Here is an 18,641-nt window from a genome sequence, read left to right as displayed (position 1 = left end):
CTCCTGCCCACTTGACCCCAAGTACAGGGGAAGGGGCAGGAGCGATCGTACGATGTGCCTGTGCGCTGCCCAGATATGAGGTATGTAGGGGGAGTGACTCTCTTTGCATGCGGAGGCTGATGGCACTGGGCGCTAGTTTGCCCTTATGTAAGTGCTCCCTAGCACCCGGTGCCATGACCTCCGGCACGCAATACAGAATGTGTACCACATAGAGGGGGTGGCCCAAACCAGCAGCAAAGTTGCTGCCAGCGACCCCTTTAAGAAGTGCCCTAGGCGGCTTATAGGACGCGCCGGCCTTGGGTGGGGGACCATCCTCTGTCCATGATACTGATAAGGCAGGGGATCTGACGGGTAACTGCCAATACAAATAGTAATGCTGAAAAAGGTAACCAATAAAAATTTTAAGCAACACTTCAAGCACCATAACCTCTACAGTTTAGCAACGCTCTTAGCTTAGCACAGGAAAGCAAACAGTCGCTACTACTTAGGAGCTTCCAGTACTCTGTTAGTAGAGGAGGAACCGACAGCAGACCACAGGAAAGAAGCCAATACTGTTCTACCATGGTTTAACTACTTATAATAGGGTAGGGGACTGGGCACTACTGATACCATCACCACTACCATGAGTTGTTGGGGTTATGGAATTTAGAGTGTTCCTTTAAAGCCTAGAGTCCTAGACCAAGGTACAAGGTAACCATTTGTAGATGTTAGAAAGAAGTTTGATTCTGAACCACACAAGTAAACATGTAAAGTTGGATTTTGGTTTTTTTCCAGCTCAGAATTGGATCTTTCGATCCAAAGTGGCAAGTTACTGAACGCCACAATTTTTTTTGTTAGTCCACTTACTTACAAGCCCCAAGATCCAGGCAGTTACTTCAGAAATACCAATAAAAATAATAAGGAATAGGAAATGTTATGCTGCGTAAAAGAGATTCCTTTAAAATGACACGGATTAAGGATCACATGTAGTTGTTGCACACTCTTACAACCTTTCAGAGTTCATTATCTCCAAACTACCAAGTCCAAAGTACTCATCACATTACACATTATATGTATGCAAAAGTCTGCTGCTCTGATTTAATCTCCATCTTTGAGCAACTGTTTAGGGCAAACTGTAAAATGGGCAGCACAACGACAGTTATACAGCTTACGGAACAAAGTAAGCGGTTTACAGATTGAGAGATTGCGAACAGATATAAAAACGTAACTATTTTGGAACATCAGAGGAATGTCACAGGATGCCAACAGTGAAATAGCTCTCAAAGAAGTACAGAGAAGTCATTAATGCACAAATATCTAATAACATTTTTTTATTTTCCAGATTTCTGCCAAAAAAAAAAACACACTTTTTCTGCATATTAAAGCCACCATCACATCTAAAAATCACAGACTATATTTTTAATTATTTTTTTTTCTTGACAAGATCATGCTTATCTCAAAATGTATTTAATTATTCTACTGCATTAGTTTTTACCACCTTTTCAGGAAATATATTCAATGGATTTGAAAAGGGGATTCCTGATGCTACACCTTATAACTTCTTCTATGTCTCCTTGCTCTGGAAGTCCATGGGTTCTGTGTGTTTTACTGGATGCACATACTCTGCACAACAACAACAAAATGTAAGTTCTGCAGAGACACTGGATACATTGGCAGTGTCCTGCTCCAGAGATTTATTGACTCTAGAATATCCCAAGGCCAGGAATCTCCGAATTGTGCTCAAGCGGCTGTTAAAACCAAGCCACGCCAAGCCCAGTCATCATCATGCACTCTGGTGCTTAACCTAAGTGCACGGGTAGACAATAACTTGTGTCAAAAAGAGTTCCACCCTTACAGAAGCCATGTAGTAGCATAGAAGATGCCACCTTGGAAGCTGCTTGGTAAAAGATGGTCTTGGATAGTAATTGGTGTTCCCTCTAAGAACGGGCATAACAAATACTAAACACCAATACCATGGCAACTAGGGAATGCAGCATGTTACCTATAATATACTGTCATGTTGCAAAGAAGAATCCATGGTAGAACTGTACAGATGGCTATCATCATGGAGGCAACTCTGTCAAAAGTAGAAGAAGACCACATGGTTCAGCAACGCAACTAGTCTTTGCTGAATGGCAATAATTCTACCGCTAAGCCGTGTTAGCCAACCCTGGCCCTTTCACTAATTCCTACCATTATGACTTCCCACCCAGCCATGATGCCATATCTATATCAACAAGAACAGGGAACAAATTTAATTTAAATTGTTATAAATATAGATTGTTCCTTAAATACAAAACCCGTAGTGTCTGTAGAAATCCAGAAATTGCAGATTCTATTCACTGTGGATTAACTCAGCATTTCTAGATTCCAAAGTCAATAAAATAGATGAGCTTCGTAATACTAACAACTACACCCCAGAATATACTAAAAAATGATATATGGTATCTGTATACTTCCTGTCAATATATATGATACTATTATATTGCAATGTAAACAGAGCTATATATGAGTTGGTATTTGTGCATTGAATCTGCAAGAGAGACCATGACAATTGTAAGGGTCATAGATTTTTCCTTTATTCAAAGGTTTTAAGCAAACTATATATATATATATATAAAATGAAAAAAAAATACAATGTTATAATTGGAAGTGCCTTTTTACATGATGCTCGGTCAACCCCAAGACTGGGAAATGTATTTGTGAACATCTGGGTTGCCATGTTACGACCTATTATTTGCCACCGCGACGTGTATTAAAATTATGAATAATACCGGTCTGTCCAGCATTATACTTAGGAGTTAAAATCTGCATTATATATAATCTCTCTATGCCATCTGTCTGTTTGACTAGACATACCCCATAGCCTATGATAAGCTAAGGAAAAACCAAAGAGATAGAGTCCTGTAAAACATAACATTGTGTGTGAACAGTTAGTATACATCACACTCGCATTGGACAGTGTAAAATGACTAAGAAGCAAGGAAACCAAAACTATATGAACTATGGTGGATTTGGAGATCTACATTCAAATTCAAGGATACCCACACACAAATAATAACTTCCGCTCATTGATGTTGACTGATGCTGTTAGGAAGTGAAAGTGTTCATTTAAGTTAAATCACTGTTCTAATATAATAAATCCATCACATTATTACAAAAATTATTATTATTTTTTTTTTTTTTAAAAAGCACAAACACAACAAAACTATGACGTTTACATGGGAGGTGTAGGCTCAGTGAAACCTCTTTCACAAATAAGTTTATTTTAACCATTTCAAATTTGTATAAAAATGAACATTAACATTGTAGGAGCCCAGTATACATGAATAAACAATTAAGACTAATTGGTGACTTGTGAGATAGCTCAGATGACTAATGTATCAACACAGAACCTGTTCAAACATCAGAGACACGGGGTCTATTCCTAGAAGCATCAACATAGCCTTTTATCCTTCCGAGGTCAGTAAAAACAGTACCATCTAGATGAGCAACTATAACATTTACTAACAAGCTGCCAATTTAACTTACTCCTAAAGTGCACACATGGAACTCCGTATCAGATGAGTTAAAGGTATTATACAATAACTTTTGGAACTCTGTCAAGAGAAAATTGCCCTTAATTTCTTTTGGGTTCTGTGACATCAGTAACTGTTTAAGGGGTACTCTATTGATTTTTATCAAATGCTGTAATATTACGGTCTGCCTCTCTTCGTGTAGTAAAGTAGCTTACAAGGCCTTGAGCTAAATCGCCATGTTCAATTCTTTCCTTCATATCTTGTGTGCTGTACTGGGTGCCCAAGAGTATTCTTGTCCAAAGGAAGACTAGCAGGTTCTTTATGTGAATCTTATTTTTGGTGTTTAATATTAGCTTGTTGCTATAGGAACCAGAGTGTATAAAACCAAGTTGCAGACAAGAATATGGACCAATTTTTTTTTTTTGTATTCTTCATCCAAACACTGACCAGCAAAGCCAAGCAACCTGCTGCACACAAATACCATGCTCACATTGTGACAGTATATCAATTTCACCTAAGCTTAAATGAGCACTTCAGGCCAGTAATTCCCAACACTGTTTTGCCACGGATGCGTTCAGATCAGGGCTGACGTAGGCTGAATCATGTGCATTTCTAAGTGGCAACATTAAAATTGGAATTCCTATGCCAAGCACCATGATCACTTAAAAACAGTGAAGTGGTCATGGTGTTTGGAGTATCCATCTAAGTAATGTTTAAACCTTTCAGATGCTCCCAAAGTGTTAGCATAGTGTCCGCGGATTTTCTCCAAAGTGTCTCTCTGATACACAGATTCATTTCATATCATCCTTACTTATTTACTTACGAGACTAGTTCATCATCTTGGGAACTACTTGTTGTAAGAGAAATATTTGAAAAGGTTTTACTGCCATTAGGTCAATGGTTCTCAAACACCGGGCTTGCACTGGTAATAACAGAAACATCATACCGATCAGCCCCCAGGCAACTGTCCGCCATAAAAGGTTTACAGAGATATTGCAGAGATACTGCTTCCCCAGTGGAGTGAACATACCTTTGATACTGAAAATATTTTAATTGAACTGTTTAGTAAAATGTGTTTTAATGTTAATTAAATCATAATTGAAGAATGGGTAACAGAGCTCATTTTTCAATTGAAGAATGTGTTGCCAAGGTAATGCCATGTACATCATGCAGACATCAATCGACCAAGAGTTAAAGGAACACTATAACGTTAAGAATACAAATATGTATTCCTAAAGCTATAAAGCCCCTTCTGCGGTGAATAAATGGTTAATTAACTATTTATTTGCTTACCTTAATCCAGCGCCGGGCTCCCTCGGCACTGGTTACTGTTCCTCCTCCATCGACGTCAGCTCCCGAGTGAAGCCAAATGTGCATGTGTGGCCAGAGACACGTGCATTCAAACCTGCCCACAGGAAAGCATTACTCAATGCTTTCCTATGGGGATCTTTTTTGACGCTGGAGGTCTGTGAGGACGTCCAGCGTCAAATAAGTGCGATTACTCTATGTAAATTGCGGAAGCGCCTCTAGTGGCTGTCAGGGAGACTGCCACTAGAGGCTGGATTAACCATGCAGTGTAAACATAGCAGTTTCTCTGAAACTGCTATGTTTTCAGCTGCAGGGTTAAAACTAGGGGGGACCAGGCACCCAGACCACTTGATTGAGCTGAAGTGGTCTGGGTGCCTATGGTGGTCCTTTAAGAACCACTGCATTAGATAGAAATGGGAAATGTAATATTTAAGTTACTGTATCGATCATGAGACAATCTACTAGAATGCCAGGTCTCAGCTGAGTTTGATGAATGGGGTTTGCATTTGTCTATCAAATTCGGAATATTCTAAAAATAGGGGTAGGCGCCCTTTGGCACTCCAAATGTTGTGAACTACATCTCCCGTCGTGCTCGTACACACATAATGCTGGCAACGCATACAGGGAGATGTAGTATACAACATCTGGATGTTGCCTACCCATTCCCTAAAAGATAGGCCTATGTATTGTACTGTATTTTATGGCTGTCATTGGATAACAGCATCAGGGATGGGGGATGGACCTATTCAAAATGGTTGTATGCTTCCTACATATAAATATCCATGGGTTTATGTTGTTGAGTAGGGTATGTCTCACTGGGTCATGGGTGGCTTGAGTAAATGGAGTGAAATGGGCACAGCCCAGCAAGTCAAAGGCCAGTTTGAAATGTTTGCAATCCACCATCTTTACACATGACCAGCTGCCACCACCGTGGCATATGTTGGGGTTTCATAACAATAAAATATAATATTAACAACAAACACCAAAAAGTTAAGATATCGTACAAGCTAAAAATATTGCAAGTTCTAAGAAAAGTGGTTATTTTGGTAGTAAAGTCATATGCATCGAACAGATGCTTGCCCAACTTAGACAGAACATTTTTTAATACATCTATTTGACAAGGGAGAGAAGAGAGCCTTTGTTGGTTTTCAGCTATCAAGCAGATCAATAATATGTCTAAATGGCTGGAAGGATTTCAATGATTATGTGACATTTATTTATAAATGAATGGTTAATATGACTATTAACGCACTTGGCACAGATTTATCACTGGAGCTACAATGTGTCACTGTTCAACTGTACCATAAAATAGAGATGTAACCCATTAGGACCAATGGTGATCTATGATGAAAATAATAACTTGTCCTTAAAATTCTTATTCCTACGTGTCATTTAGTGACAGTACATGGAATATAACACAGTGGTGGCCTACTTTGGCAGTCCAGATGTTTGCCAACATATCTCATGATTCTATACCAGCCTAATAGATGGCTGAGCAACATATAAAATGTAGCACATAAACAGGGTTAAAATGTGAAACTTGAAGCCAATTCTATTTTTCTTACTCCAATTAAAGAAATACAAAACCAATTAAGTTGAATTGTTGATAAATCTATTCCAACTTCTAAAAGCTACCCATATGCAAATCACTATCAAGGAGTGATTGTATTCTATAACGGACAGAGATAAATTTAGCAAATGTCTTTGTATAAATGCACACAATTGCTTAGTGTGTGTGTGTATGTGTTTGTGTGAAATAGTCAATGAACATTGACACCAACTATCTCTTGTGTTATACCGGAGCATTAAAAAGGTATGCAATACCCACACCGGCTAGGTTAGGTTACATTTAGTCTTCCAGTTTGGTTTTCTATGTTAATATTGTTTAGGCTGAAAAAAATTATAATATATCAAAAGTTTTACTGCCTAATCCCTCTTTATCAGTATCTCCCAGTGAGCAGAGTTTGCCATTTTGCTCAAATAATACAATTGCACGAGATGCCATTGCTTGGGCTTTTGGGAAACACAGTTCAATTGTTGGCTTCCTATAGTAACAATCTGACATCTGAATTAAAAGTATCAGAAAGCATTACTGTGCGGTGATTTATGGAGTAAACTAATCTAGGAAACCATACGGCAGATGCTGCAAAGTCTGGGGATTTGCAGCAAACACAGTAAGATGTGAGTGCATGCTCCTGCGTGTATGCAAGCACGAGTAAATATTGATGAAATAATTGCACGTATGTGTGCAAGTGTGCGTGGCCAATAACATGGCTCATAGTCTGGAGCGAACTTGCAATGTTTGGGTGAAAGTGTATGATACGGTGGGATTGTAAATGTGGTTAATAAAGTATGAGTGGCTAATCAAGTAAGTATTTTTTTCTGGATCCTAATATTTGGACCTGGCCCCAAGATTCATGGGAAAGTAACCAAGCTCTGTTGCAAACATGAATATTTGATACACAGACTGCACCAACATTATCAGACAGCACAGATATACAAAAGTGACAGTAATGCCAATTCATATAGCAGTGTGTGAAAGAAAAATAGAACGTTGCAACTTATAAGTGTTGCATCACCCAAAACACTAAATTAAAAAATTAACAACAACACATTGGTGTTCTTAACAATTATGCTGATGTCATGATTCTATGCATTTTCTTCCTTCATAAAACCTTTTATAATGAAACAATGATCATAGAGTATTACTGTATAATTACACAAATATAATTGTCAAATTGTTAAACACCAATGTAGTATACAGATATTACACGGGGTTCCATAGAGACATCCAGAACGTGCAGGTAGAGTAACTTGATGACAATGGCTAAATGTAATACACTAAAGTACTGATAGCACTATTCAATGCAACCTGTCACTCACACCTCCAGCTATAACCATGAATTACAAAAACAAACCTGTTTCTTTTTTTTTTTTTAAACGGACACCAAGACCCAGAACACATGACACCAACTGCCATCTGTTTAACGGTAGCAACATCAAGCTCTGTCACAGCAATATCCATGTGTGACTGTTTAAACACTTACAAAACAAATGGACACTACTCATTGTTTTAAAGAGTCCGTGTGTAAATTCTAGGGTAAAAGAAATGATGGTTAATGTTAATTTGACGGGTAAAGTATTATGGTAGCAGCCTTCACCAACTTATAAAGCCAAAAAAGCAAAGAATTGCCATTAACGCATATCCAATTAAATAATCTATTTTCTATAGATGGGGAAGATTGTTAATTACTCAAAACCAGGTTTGGTTACGCAGTAAATAAAATGCATATTACAGATCTAACAAGAGTGCGTTAGGAGAAGACTGAAAACTTCATGCCATTTGCCAATATTGATGCATTGCAAGGTTCCCTTACCACTCATACCGTCAGCGCTATTCTGTGTGAATTTCAAGAAGTCAAAGTGAATTTCAAACTTAAAGGGACACTATAGTAACCAGAACAACTACCGCATATTGCACAATCATTTCCTTCATGCTTTTTGCAGTAAACATGGTCTTTTCAGAAAAAAATGCAATGTTGCATTACAGCCTAGGGATACCTCCAGTGGGCACCCCTCAGATGGCTACTAGAGGTGCTTTCTGGGGCAGTACTGCACAGCGTGACTGACATTCAATGTCTCCACCCTCTGCATGGAGACACTGAACTTTCCTCATTGTATCAATGCAGCTCTATGAGGAGATGTTGATTAGCCAGGGCTGTGTTCGGCTCTGCCACTGATCTGCCTCCATGACAGTCTTAGCCAATCCTATGGGGAAGCATCGTGATTGGCACAGAGAATCACTTCTGATGATGTCAGCCAAGCAGGCAGATGAGGGGCAGAGCCAGCAGCAGCAGACTGAAATAAAGGTATCATTTTACTATATTTAGGGGGACTAGATGGTAGTTTTAACACTATAGGGTAAGAAATACAGGTTTGTGTTTCTGACCCTATAGTGTTCCTTTAAAGCCAAAATGTAAACATTCACCCAGTCAGCTACATTTTCAGTTTGGCTATTTTAGCTGAAAATGTGGAGTTTGTTTTCAATTCACACTTTATTATACGATCTAGTCAAGCGGTTTGAAAGAAGAAAGCAGATACAATGTATTAAAAGTGGATACGGACAATGTATTTAGATTTGTTTCAAAATATGTATCAATTACTAAAATAAAACAACCATAAGCATGACAGTCTAACAGTGGTATGTATTACAAAACAGACCATCATAGTGCTAGTGTGTTACACCATCAGCTGAACACTAAATCTGACGAATGTCATAATTATATGCAGCGCCTTTTACTTCTTCTGCATCTCTAGTTTGATCACCATTTATGTATTCATTGTAACGGTTGGCAAAAATGCTCAAGAACGTTTGGTACTATGAAATTTTCTCCTGTCAAATCCCGTTCGCCCTGCTTAGTCCTGACTTTGTATCAGGCCCCTTTAGCACATCACTAGCAGAGAACCATTAAGAAGCACAAGGTAATAAAAAAACAAAATAAACACCCAAGGCATCATATAAAAACTACAAACGGCGCCAAGAGCAACACATTATCTTTACAAAAAGCCCAATGAGACAAAAGCTTGTAACACACCCACGTGCTGCGTGTTGCGTGTTGCTCATTGCTACGGACATTAAGTAAGATGACATTTGGATATTGTTCAGAAGTGTCCCTGCCACAAGTTCCCTTTACAACCTCTAAGGTACACGTCATGCACATTCAGCACTGTATTTTTATGATATTCAGGAAGCCCCTCTCCAGCCATTGGCAAATTCTCTGCAAACTGGGCAGCCGTTAAAATTGTTTTAAAGCGTTTTAAGCCAACATTAACTTTCTTCTAAATGCCTGATTATCTTAGCATTGATTTCCATGCTCTTGTTCAGACTTGTCACTAGATAATTGCGCAAATTGCACTTACAGTACTTAATTGTCACTCTTATTCACCAGAGAATTGATGCATAGCTCTAAGTGTGCATCTGCCCACCTAACACAATTCATGGGCAACATACAAGATTCCTACTAAAAAGGGCTCATGTTTCATAGATTAACCTTCCAACAAACCGAGCCAGAACAATAAAAGGGACATAGTATCCCTCCATTAACAGGGAAATTGAGAATAAGGTTATTAAAAAGCATTTATCTAATTATTTGAAATCAAATGCAATTCTTATCATGTGAAGTTGTTATTTTATTCACAGAGATCGGGGTTTTGTCTGTTCATTGGGGGGGGGGGGGAGTGAAGGGTTTTAAGCATTCAAACAGGACATTGATAAGAAGGAATAGATCTGGCTTCAAGCCATATACACAAAAGGACGACTAAAATAAAGCACAGTATAATAAAAACTAAGAGGTTTATTCATCACGAACGTATGAATTGCAGTGAATTGAAATCTAGATTAGCAAAAGTATTTGATTTGGAAAAATATCTAATTAATATAGTCACAGCATGGCTATTTTAACTGAAATGTTACCATTACAGTTTTTTCAAACTAATATATTTTTTTTTATATAATTATCCTTGAAGATGGTAACATTCGTGCACACAGAGCAGGATCAGAAATGTACATCATAATAATAAATATCTACTTTTATTATGACGCTCACCAGTGAGTTCATATTGACATTTACTTCTTATTTTATGTGTGTGTGTGTGTATTTTGATTTTAATGGAAAATGTTTGTACCAAAAAAAAAAAAAGAAGCTACAGATTGTTTCCATTCTACAGTGGAGAACCCATATATTTACACGTGCAGGGATCCACTTCATCAACTACAGATGGACTTCCATCTGGTATCAAGGCACAGCCACAGGAATGGGCTACACACCCTTGATAAAGAAACAGGTAGTAAATCAGCCTCTTCGTCTAACCTACACATAGATATATAGATGGTACTGCAAACACACTGCACAGGTGATGAATGAATTACTGCTCTGTTGACTCCTTGCCGAGAAACATTACAGGAAATGGAAAAATCAGTAGAGCAATCAGTTGCCAAGCAATGGATTAATCATTCTTTCCTGGACAAGGGTCTTATAGATGAAACATTATATTTGTAACCTTGCTGATGGAATAAAAATGCTCTCTCTTAATGCCAACCAAGTGCCCAACTGTCTTGTACTTGGATATTATTCTGGACAACCTGGAGGTCTGTTTAGTGGAGATAACTTTGGTGGGAGATTGCCTGTGTGCAGTACACATCTAATTGCATATACATATCATTACATGATTCAAGGATACATCTGACTGCCATTCTGCGATCAAGAAGGAATTCTTGCCTAGTTTGTTGCAAAATTGGAAGCGCTTCAAACTGGTTTTTTTGCCTTCTTTTGGATCAACAGCAAAAAACAAATGTGAGGAAGGCTGAACTTGATTGACGCAAGTCTCTTTTCAGCTATGCACCTATGTAACATTACACCAAAAACTACCAGTAGTAAGTTATGACCTCCTCTCATCACATAATTAGGTAAATTCCTAGAAATCTTCATTTATTTCTTCGTCCACAGACAATTAAAGGAAGGTCAAGGCAAGGGGATCTTTCATTTTAATTTCCCCAAATAATAGAATTCTGTCACTAAACAGAGTAAGGGGATCGTGCAGTTGCCATTTAAAGGCAATATTGGAGCTTTTTGTACCAAAACACAATAAATTAATACTTTGCGATAATAAACAAGGATCCACTCTAACAGGAAAAGTAGATTTTATAAAAAAAAAAATTTATATAATAAAAAGAGCGAATGATTTTATAAAAGTGAACAGAGGTGAATTTACACTCAATAAATGGTCTCCCGGCTTACCGTACACTCTGCACTGACAGCTTTTAGTTGATTTTTGTTTTGTTTAAATATTTACTCCTTTTGTTTTTTAATTTTACACCTGAAAGGTTAGATACACAGAAAGCACTGCACTTTCAAATTCTCAGCAACTACACTGAAACCATGTTAAGATTCCAAACAAGGAAAAGGTAGCAATGGCCCTGATTTAAGGTCACTGAGAGGTCTATGTGGGTGCTATTCACTTCTATGTGTGTCGGTTTGTCCTGTAAAAAATATTCAATCTGGCTTCATTTTCTCTGCGTAAAAAAATAAAAATAGAAAACATAACATAAGTTACTCATGTGCTATATTGATAATCCCCAAACAATAGTATACTCTTTATCATGATGAATAAGAGAAATGCATCTGCTTCTGGGAATCTCACATGGGGTATTTGTCATTGTTGGCTAACTCTGTCAGTGTTTAAATACAGCCAGGGGTTGAGATGCAGTCAGTGACCCATTTCTGAGTTTATCATATCATAAAATACATTAATATGTAAAAATTGTACCTGGATTCTCACCCATGGAGCTTTGTACACTTAACACTGATTGGATAATATTCACCAATGTAACACTGAAACATTTTTTTTAACTAAAGTGAAAGATCTGGAGCAAAACTCCAATGGAATGCAGGTTATACCACATTTATGTGCCTCGTAATTGCTGCAGATTAATCTTAATAACTATTATTCTGTCTAAAACAACAATCAGACATGCTGCATGCTCTTAAAACAAGCTTCATTTTAGTTTTTGAAATCTGCTCCAACCCTACCATCACAACCTTTGGAAGGTCCAGGTGATATTTAAAGGCACTTCAGGATATACAGTGGAGGAATCCATTAGCATCAACCATTTCCACAAAATTATTGGTTTGTTATTTGCTGTAAATCTGCAAGAAAAATACGTTCTCCAATATATCCTATAGGTGAGCTTTGGAACTCAATATGCTGTGACCTCAATATTCCTAGATGTTGAGCCAGCTTAACAGCCAATAAAATAAACCTTATGGGGAACGCTGCCAAAACCAGCTGAAGTGTTAATGCTCAAAGGTCACTGTATATGAACACAACATCTCTAGGCAGTGCAACCCATTTATTATTATTATTTATAAACCCCCAACAAATACTGCAGCACTGTACAATAGGTGGACTGACAGATAAGTATATGTAACAAGACAAGTTGGACGCACAGGAACAGAGGGGGTTGAGGGCCCTGCTCAAATGATCATATATATATATATATATATATATATATATATATATAAAATGCATTTGGCCTACAAAACAGAGTTGGACAACTGCTACCTTCTAGCTACTGTTGGACTACAATTATTATCAAGAACAAGAAGCATGCTAGTGATGGGAGTTGCAGTTCTAAAACCATATGTAAAGGGTCTATGCATAAAAATAAAAAAAAACACAACCACAACAATGCCCTGTGCTAAATGATTGAGGTATACCTATCCCATATTTTGTAGGGGAGGTTTATCAAGTGAAAAACAAATTATATTGTAGGGCAAATGTTAAATAAGGAGCAGTCACCATGGAAACCAGTAGAAAATCTCTCAACAGTTAGAATTTAGCTCCAGAATGGTACCTTTATAACTTATTCATTTCATCTTCTAGTTAATGGATAATTTGTTCTACCTGAACAAAATAATTGCAAAAAAAAAAAAAAAATACAGCCAAAAAGAATGTGGGTCCTAAGCAAATCCCTTGTGATCCCATCTCTCTGAGAGGGGAAAAAAAAAGAAACAATGATATGACATCACAGCGGAAATGCCCGACCTCCTCCGAGAGATTCCGAAGGCAACACGCACGGAGCCGAAGATCCCCGAAGCCGCAGACCACGCCCCGAAGACTTCCGAAGCCCGGCTGGGCGCTGTCCAGCTCCTGAACCGCCTGAATACAGCCACGGCTGGGAGCGTGGGAACGGAGCGACGTGTGATGGGGGCCAGCCACGTTAACCCCTAATGTGCTGCACCGCATCAAAGGGGCCAGATCTCTGCCCTGACATTTATCAGCCAGCCTCAGCCCACCATGAACAAAGCCCCCCGGGACTCAATAAGCAGCCCCCACCACTCTCAGTGCCATACAAAGACCTGCCTGCGCAATTCCCTACAAATCAGCGCTACATTAGAACATATAACATACATTTACAAGGCGCCTACACACACATGTAATAAAAATATGTATGTAAAAAAATATATATATATTATATATACAAACACACACACACAAAGCATACATGCATACAAAAACACAGATATCAGTCTAGCATAGTAATATGCCAGATAAGTGTAATACTTTGTTTTAGATATAGGTGCAATCAGTACAAATTCATGGTATGCAAGATCAATAGAAATGCTCTGATGTGAATATGTTACTTTGCCTTGCAGAGGCTGAGTCCACCATGCAGAGATGATAATAAATTATCCGAAATCTTTAATATAGGCTTAGAACAAGCACAGGTACAGCAAATACTGAAACAGCCTTTTCCCAGCATTAATAGATGGTCAGCCTCTCATTTCCTCTGTCCAGGGTATGCCCCTTGCAGGATCATGATTGCATTTTGTAGATGTGCTTCAACAGCACATAAAATCCCTGGGCAGCGCACACACATATACAGATTATATAGACTGTTTCTGCATCTATAAAACTGTCCATTCTCTAACAAGTCCTACAGAAAACACAGCCCATCTGCTGATCTGATTCTCCCTACATGTTTAGTTCTGACCCCCTCCACCCCCACATCAGCTCTTAGCTACACACCCCTTCACCCACCTCCCCCAATAGCAAATCTCGTACACTCCATGCTGACCACCCCCTACCAACATACCCAGCCCACCATACTATTCATCCCCTACAAACACACCCAGCACCCCTCCCCCATGCGGATAATCCCCTTCCCACACACCCTGCACCCCCCCATGATCAGTTCCCAATCGCACAAACTGCAGTGCCCCCTAACCCCAAAAAAAAAAGCAATAGCAAGGAGCTTCTCCCTTGCACCCAGAGTGCAGTGATGGCGCTAGGCTACATCTTCTCCCTTTGAGATGTAATTATCCCAGCTCTAGCTAGCCTGTCACACCAGAGAAGAATCACTGTATGTTTGTATCAAGCCATAGAATCATTAGCGTTCCCTGTGCGGGTAACATTGTCACAGCACCTGGGCTGAAAGAAACACAGCGTTCGATTCACATCAACTCCAGAACACGCCATATTCCCTCATCCAGAAACACACAAAGCAGATTTCCCATTATCAAGGGGGAGGGGGGGATCTGTAGCCAGACCAAAGTGTGACGATTATTAAAAGGTCAGATCTATAGGGAACACAATAAAAGCACCATATCTGCGTTCACTGGGGGTGCCAGCATTCAGCACCACTGGCTGTGAACAGCTCCCTGCAATCAGTTCACAGGGCCAGGCAGAGAAAACATGGCGGCTCACATACAGCACAGGGGAGGAGAGTGACTGACTCTACTTACTTCATCTGCTTCACAATGGTGCTTTTCCCAGATTCCCCAGCCCCTGTGTGGGATCAGAGAGAAATGAAAAAATGAGACTTCTAATAAGGGGAATAAATGTGTGCATCCGTGTGTTTGCATATATTTATACATATTCTACACATGTGTTCTAATTTGATTTACTTTTCATGGGCATAGTGTGTAGATATAGATTAGCAGATACCTCCTTTCAACCTTATTCATTTTGTATATACAGCAAATGCTCAGATAGCAAGTGAAATAAATGTAGAAAACACAATTCTATTAAACCGATTAACTAGATACACACGTTTGCCTACGAGCATAATTTTAATCAGATATCTGTAAATGTGATACATCGGACTTGATTCATGCATACAGTAGGCATAGATTATGGGGATATGGGAAGGGAATTTAGATAGGGAGGGGGGAAGGGGATATTCATCTTATTCAACATCAGTCTGACAATCTTGACAGTTCTACAATATGGCGTATAGCATAGGGCTGTTATCTATATGATGTGGGTTATAAGTAGATGCCCATTTGCACCCAGTGATCAGACACCCAGGCTCATTGTGCTGTGTTTGACAAGTGACATGCCCCACACAGTACTGGGTAGTCATTAGATGTAAGAGCAGATTATGGATGTACCCTGGTATGGTAGATATAAGGTGCTGATGATGCATGCCTGTGGGACAGGTCATAAATGTAGACCCAGAAGGGGAAATAAGCAAAGCATTCCACGTATGAATGAAGAGTCCAACATGCATTAAGGGACATCTAAGTATGTATGTATGCAATCTGCAGATAATGTGAAACACCATGAGTGTTCACCCTGTAAGGTATTTACCATGAGGGATGTTCAGACATGCACATTCAATAGTGTAGGTAAATGGTCCGAGCATGTACATTAAATAAGGGGGCAGATAAAGTATAAGGAGTAGAACATGCATGGAGACTTAGTAAGATAAAGGAGGGGGACAAATCATGCATGAACATCAAGTCGATTATAGAAAGGGGGCCGTGCATTAATCTCCAGTATGGAACAAAGTGATCAGATTATGCATATACATCCAGTAAGGTACAGGGGATAGCTCAAGCATGCATATCCAATTGTATGGGTAAAAGGGCAGATTATACATGTAGTATATTAGAGGACAGATCTTGCATGCATCCCCATTAAGGTAGATGAGTAGGGGATACATAATGCATGTATCTCAGAAGGTAAATGGGGGAGGGGCACATTATCCATGTGCCCTATTAGGGTACATTTGTGCAAATCATACATGTACCCCAGTAGAGTAGATTATGTGGTAGGTGGCAGGTCATGCATGTACCCCATCAGGGTGAGTCATGTGGTAGGTGGCAGATCATGCATGTACCCCAGCAAGGCAGATTAAATGGGAGATCATGCATGTACCCCATTAGGTTACGCTGGGACAGATCATGCATGTGCCAGTGGCAGAGAATGGAGATATTAGGTAAGTAGCCTATTAGTGTAGATTGGGGGCAGATCCTACCTGCACCCTAGTAAGGTTGATTAGGATTAAAATCAAGCATGTAACACAAAAGGCTTAATGATGGGTAGATCATGTACCCCAGTGGGACTGATAAGGTGGTAGATCATGCATGTACCCCAACAGGACAGATGTGGGGGAAAATGATTCATATACCCCAGTAAGGCAGGTGATAGTGAGGAGGTGGGGGGGGGGGGGGGGGGGGGGGGAGAGGAGAAAATGAATGTCCCAGATTAATAAAGATTAGGGGAGCAGGGCAGATCATGCATGTACCTTAGTAGGGCAGATTAAGATGCAGTTGGGTGGATTGGGGTATATGAACAGAATAAGGTGCAGTGGGGCAGATCGGGGTACATGGGGAGGTTGGAGGGCACTAAGGCAGATGTGCAGATTTGAGGGCAGAATATTAGATGGGGTAGATGGGGCAGTACAGTAGATGGGGTAGATGGGGCAGATTTTGGGGCAGTAGAGTAGATGAGGGTGTTGCTGGGGCAGATTTGGGAGCAGTACAGTAGATGGGGTAGATGGGGCAGATTTGGGAGAAGTACAGTAGATGAGGGTGTTGCTGGGGCAGATTTGGGAGCAGTACAGTAGATGGGGCAGATTTGGGAGCAGTACAGTAGATGGGGCAGATTTGGGAGCAGTACATTAGATGGGGCAGATTTGGGAGCAGTACAGTAGATGGGGGTGTTGCTGGGGCAGATTTTGGAGCAGTAGAGTAGATGGGGGTGTTGCTGGGGCAGATTTTGGAGCAGTACAGTAGGTAGGGGTAGATGGGGGTAGCTCACCCAGTAGCAGCAGTTTGACATCCTTGGCCGCGCTAATCCCATCCTCCTTGAGGTTTTTCTCGATCTGCTTGCTTCTCTCCAGCGCAGCTCTCTCCTCCGCGCTCAGGGTACAGCCCATGACTGCTCGGGGGGTCCCGGGTCCGGCGGGAGCGGGCGGGGAGGGGGGTCCCGGGTCCTGGTCCCAGCAGCGGATGGTCCCGGTGGGGAGGTGTTGGTGTTATCCCGGGTGGCGGCGGCTGGGTGGGTGACCGGGCAGGCTGTCTGTCTGTCTATCGGTCGGTCGTTCTGTCCGTCGGTCGGTGTCTCTCTATCCCCTTCTATCTCCCGTCTCTGTCTCTCCGCTGCCGCTCTGACGTCACAAGGCGCGCGCCCGCGAGAGCGGCCAGACACTGACTGAGGGGCGAGGGGAGCGGGCTCGCGGACTGGCACCGCCCCTCTCCCCAGAGCGCGTCACGTGACCAGGAGGAGGCGCTGCCATAAAGTAACAGTAACAATGTATCTCCTATACAGTGACACACTGTGACCTGCCGCTACACAGGGGGAGATAGGACATATTATATAACGGGGATGGAACTCTCAATCCCACCATCCTAGGCCAGCCAGATGAGGAGGGGGGTGCTAGTAATGCACAAACTGGGTTTTGGGGAGACTCCTCTTACAGGTGAGAGTGCATCCAGCAGGCCAATGAGTGTGTCTTGGCTGACCTACATCTATAGACACAATAAACAAAATCACAAAAAAAAAGTGCAGATCTGTCAGTCACTTTTCAGTGTTCCATAAAATTATAAAATCCTGATTGAGACTGAGTTGGGATTCCACTGAAATTCCAACACAATCCAGAGATGCAATAAGATAAAGTAGGGACTACTGGTTGACAAAAGGAGGAGCTCAGCTGTCAACCTTTGTCCAATCCCAGCAGCCATCAAAATTGACCGCTATGGTCTGCATGTGAGTACAACAGCGGCGTTGCTCCTGGCAGCTTTTTGTAGTATACATTACAGCCTAGGGACACCATCAGTGGCCACTCCTCAGATGGCTGCTAAAGCTGCTTCCTGGGGCAGTGCTGCACACTGTGACTGCCATTCGGTGTCTCCACCCTCTGCATGGAGACACTGAACTTTCCTCAAAGAGATGCATTGATCCTAGGGGGAGATGCTGATTGGCCAGGGCAGCCTTTGGCTCTGCGCCCAACCTGCCTCCATGGCTGAGATCATCAGAATTTACAATCTC

The 18,641-nt window shown here is 40.7% G+C and overlaps 1 protein-coding gene across 3 annotated transcripts in view; it reads right to left on the bottom strand.

Moving 5' to 3' along the window:
* The window catches only part of GNAO1 (G protein subunit alpha o1), a 182,245-nt gene extending 164,429 nt beyond the window's left edge, over positions 1 to 17,816 (bottom strand). Inside the window, exons 1-2 of one of the 3 annotated variants that reach the window (XM_063437959.1) lie at positions 17,412 to 17,816; positions 15,110 to 15,152 (exon numbers count right to left, since the gene is read on the bottom strand). In XM_063437959.1, coding sequence (XP_063294029.1) covers positions 15,110 to 15,152; positions 17,412 to 17,529 — 161 coding nt within the window. In that variant the 5' untranslated portion in view covers positions 17,530 to 17,816. The remainder of the gene's footprint in view (positions 1 to 15,109; positions 15,153 to 17,411) is intronic. The other 2 variants (XM_063437961.1, XM_063437958.1) reach the window with 2 other exon arrangements.
* Between the last annotated feature and the right edge of the window lie 825 nt (positions 17,817 to 18,641).

The sequence above is a fragment of the Pelobates fuscus genome, chromosome 12 (genome assembly GCF_036172605.1).
Source record: "Pelobates fuscus isolate aPelFus1 chromosome 12, aPelFus1.pri, whole genome shotgun sequence".
NCBI lineage: Eukaryota > Metazoa > Chordata > Amphibia > Anura > Pelobatidae > Pelobates > Pelobates fuscus.
This window is presented reverse-complemented; position numbering and strand designations above follow the sequence as displayed.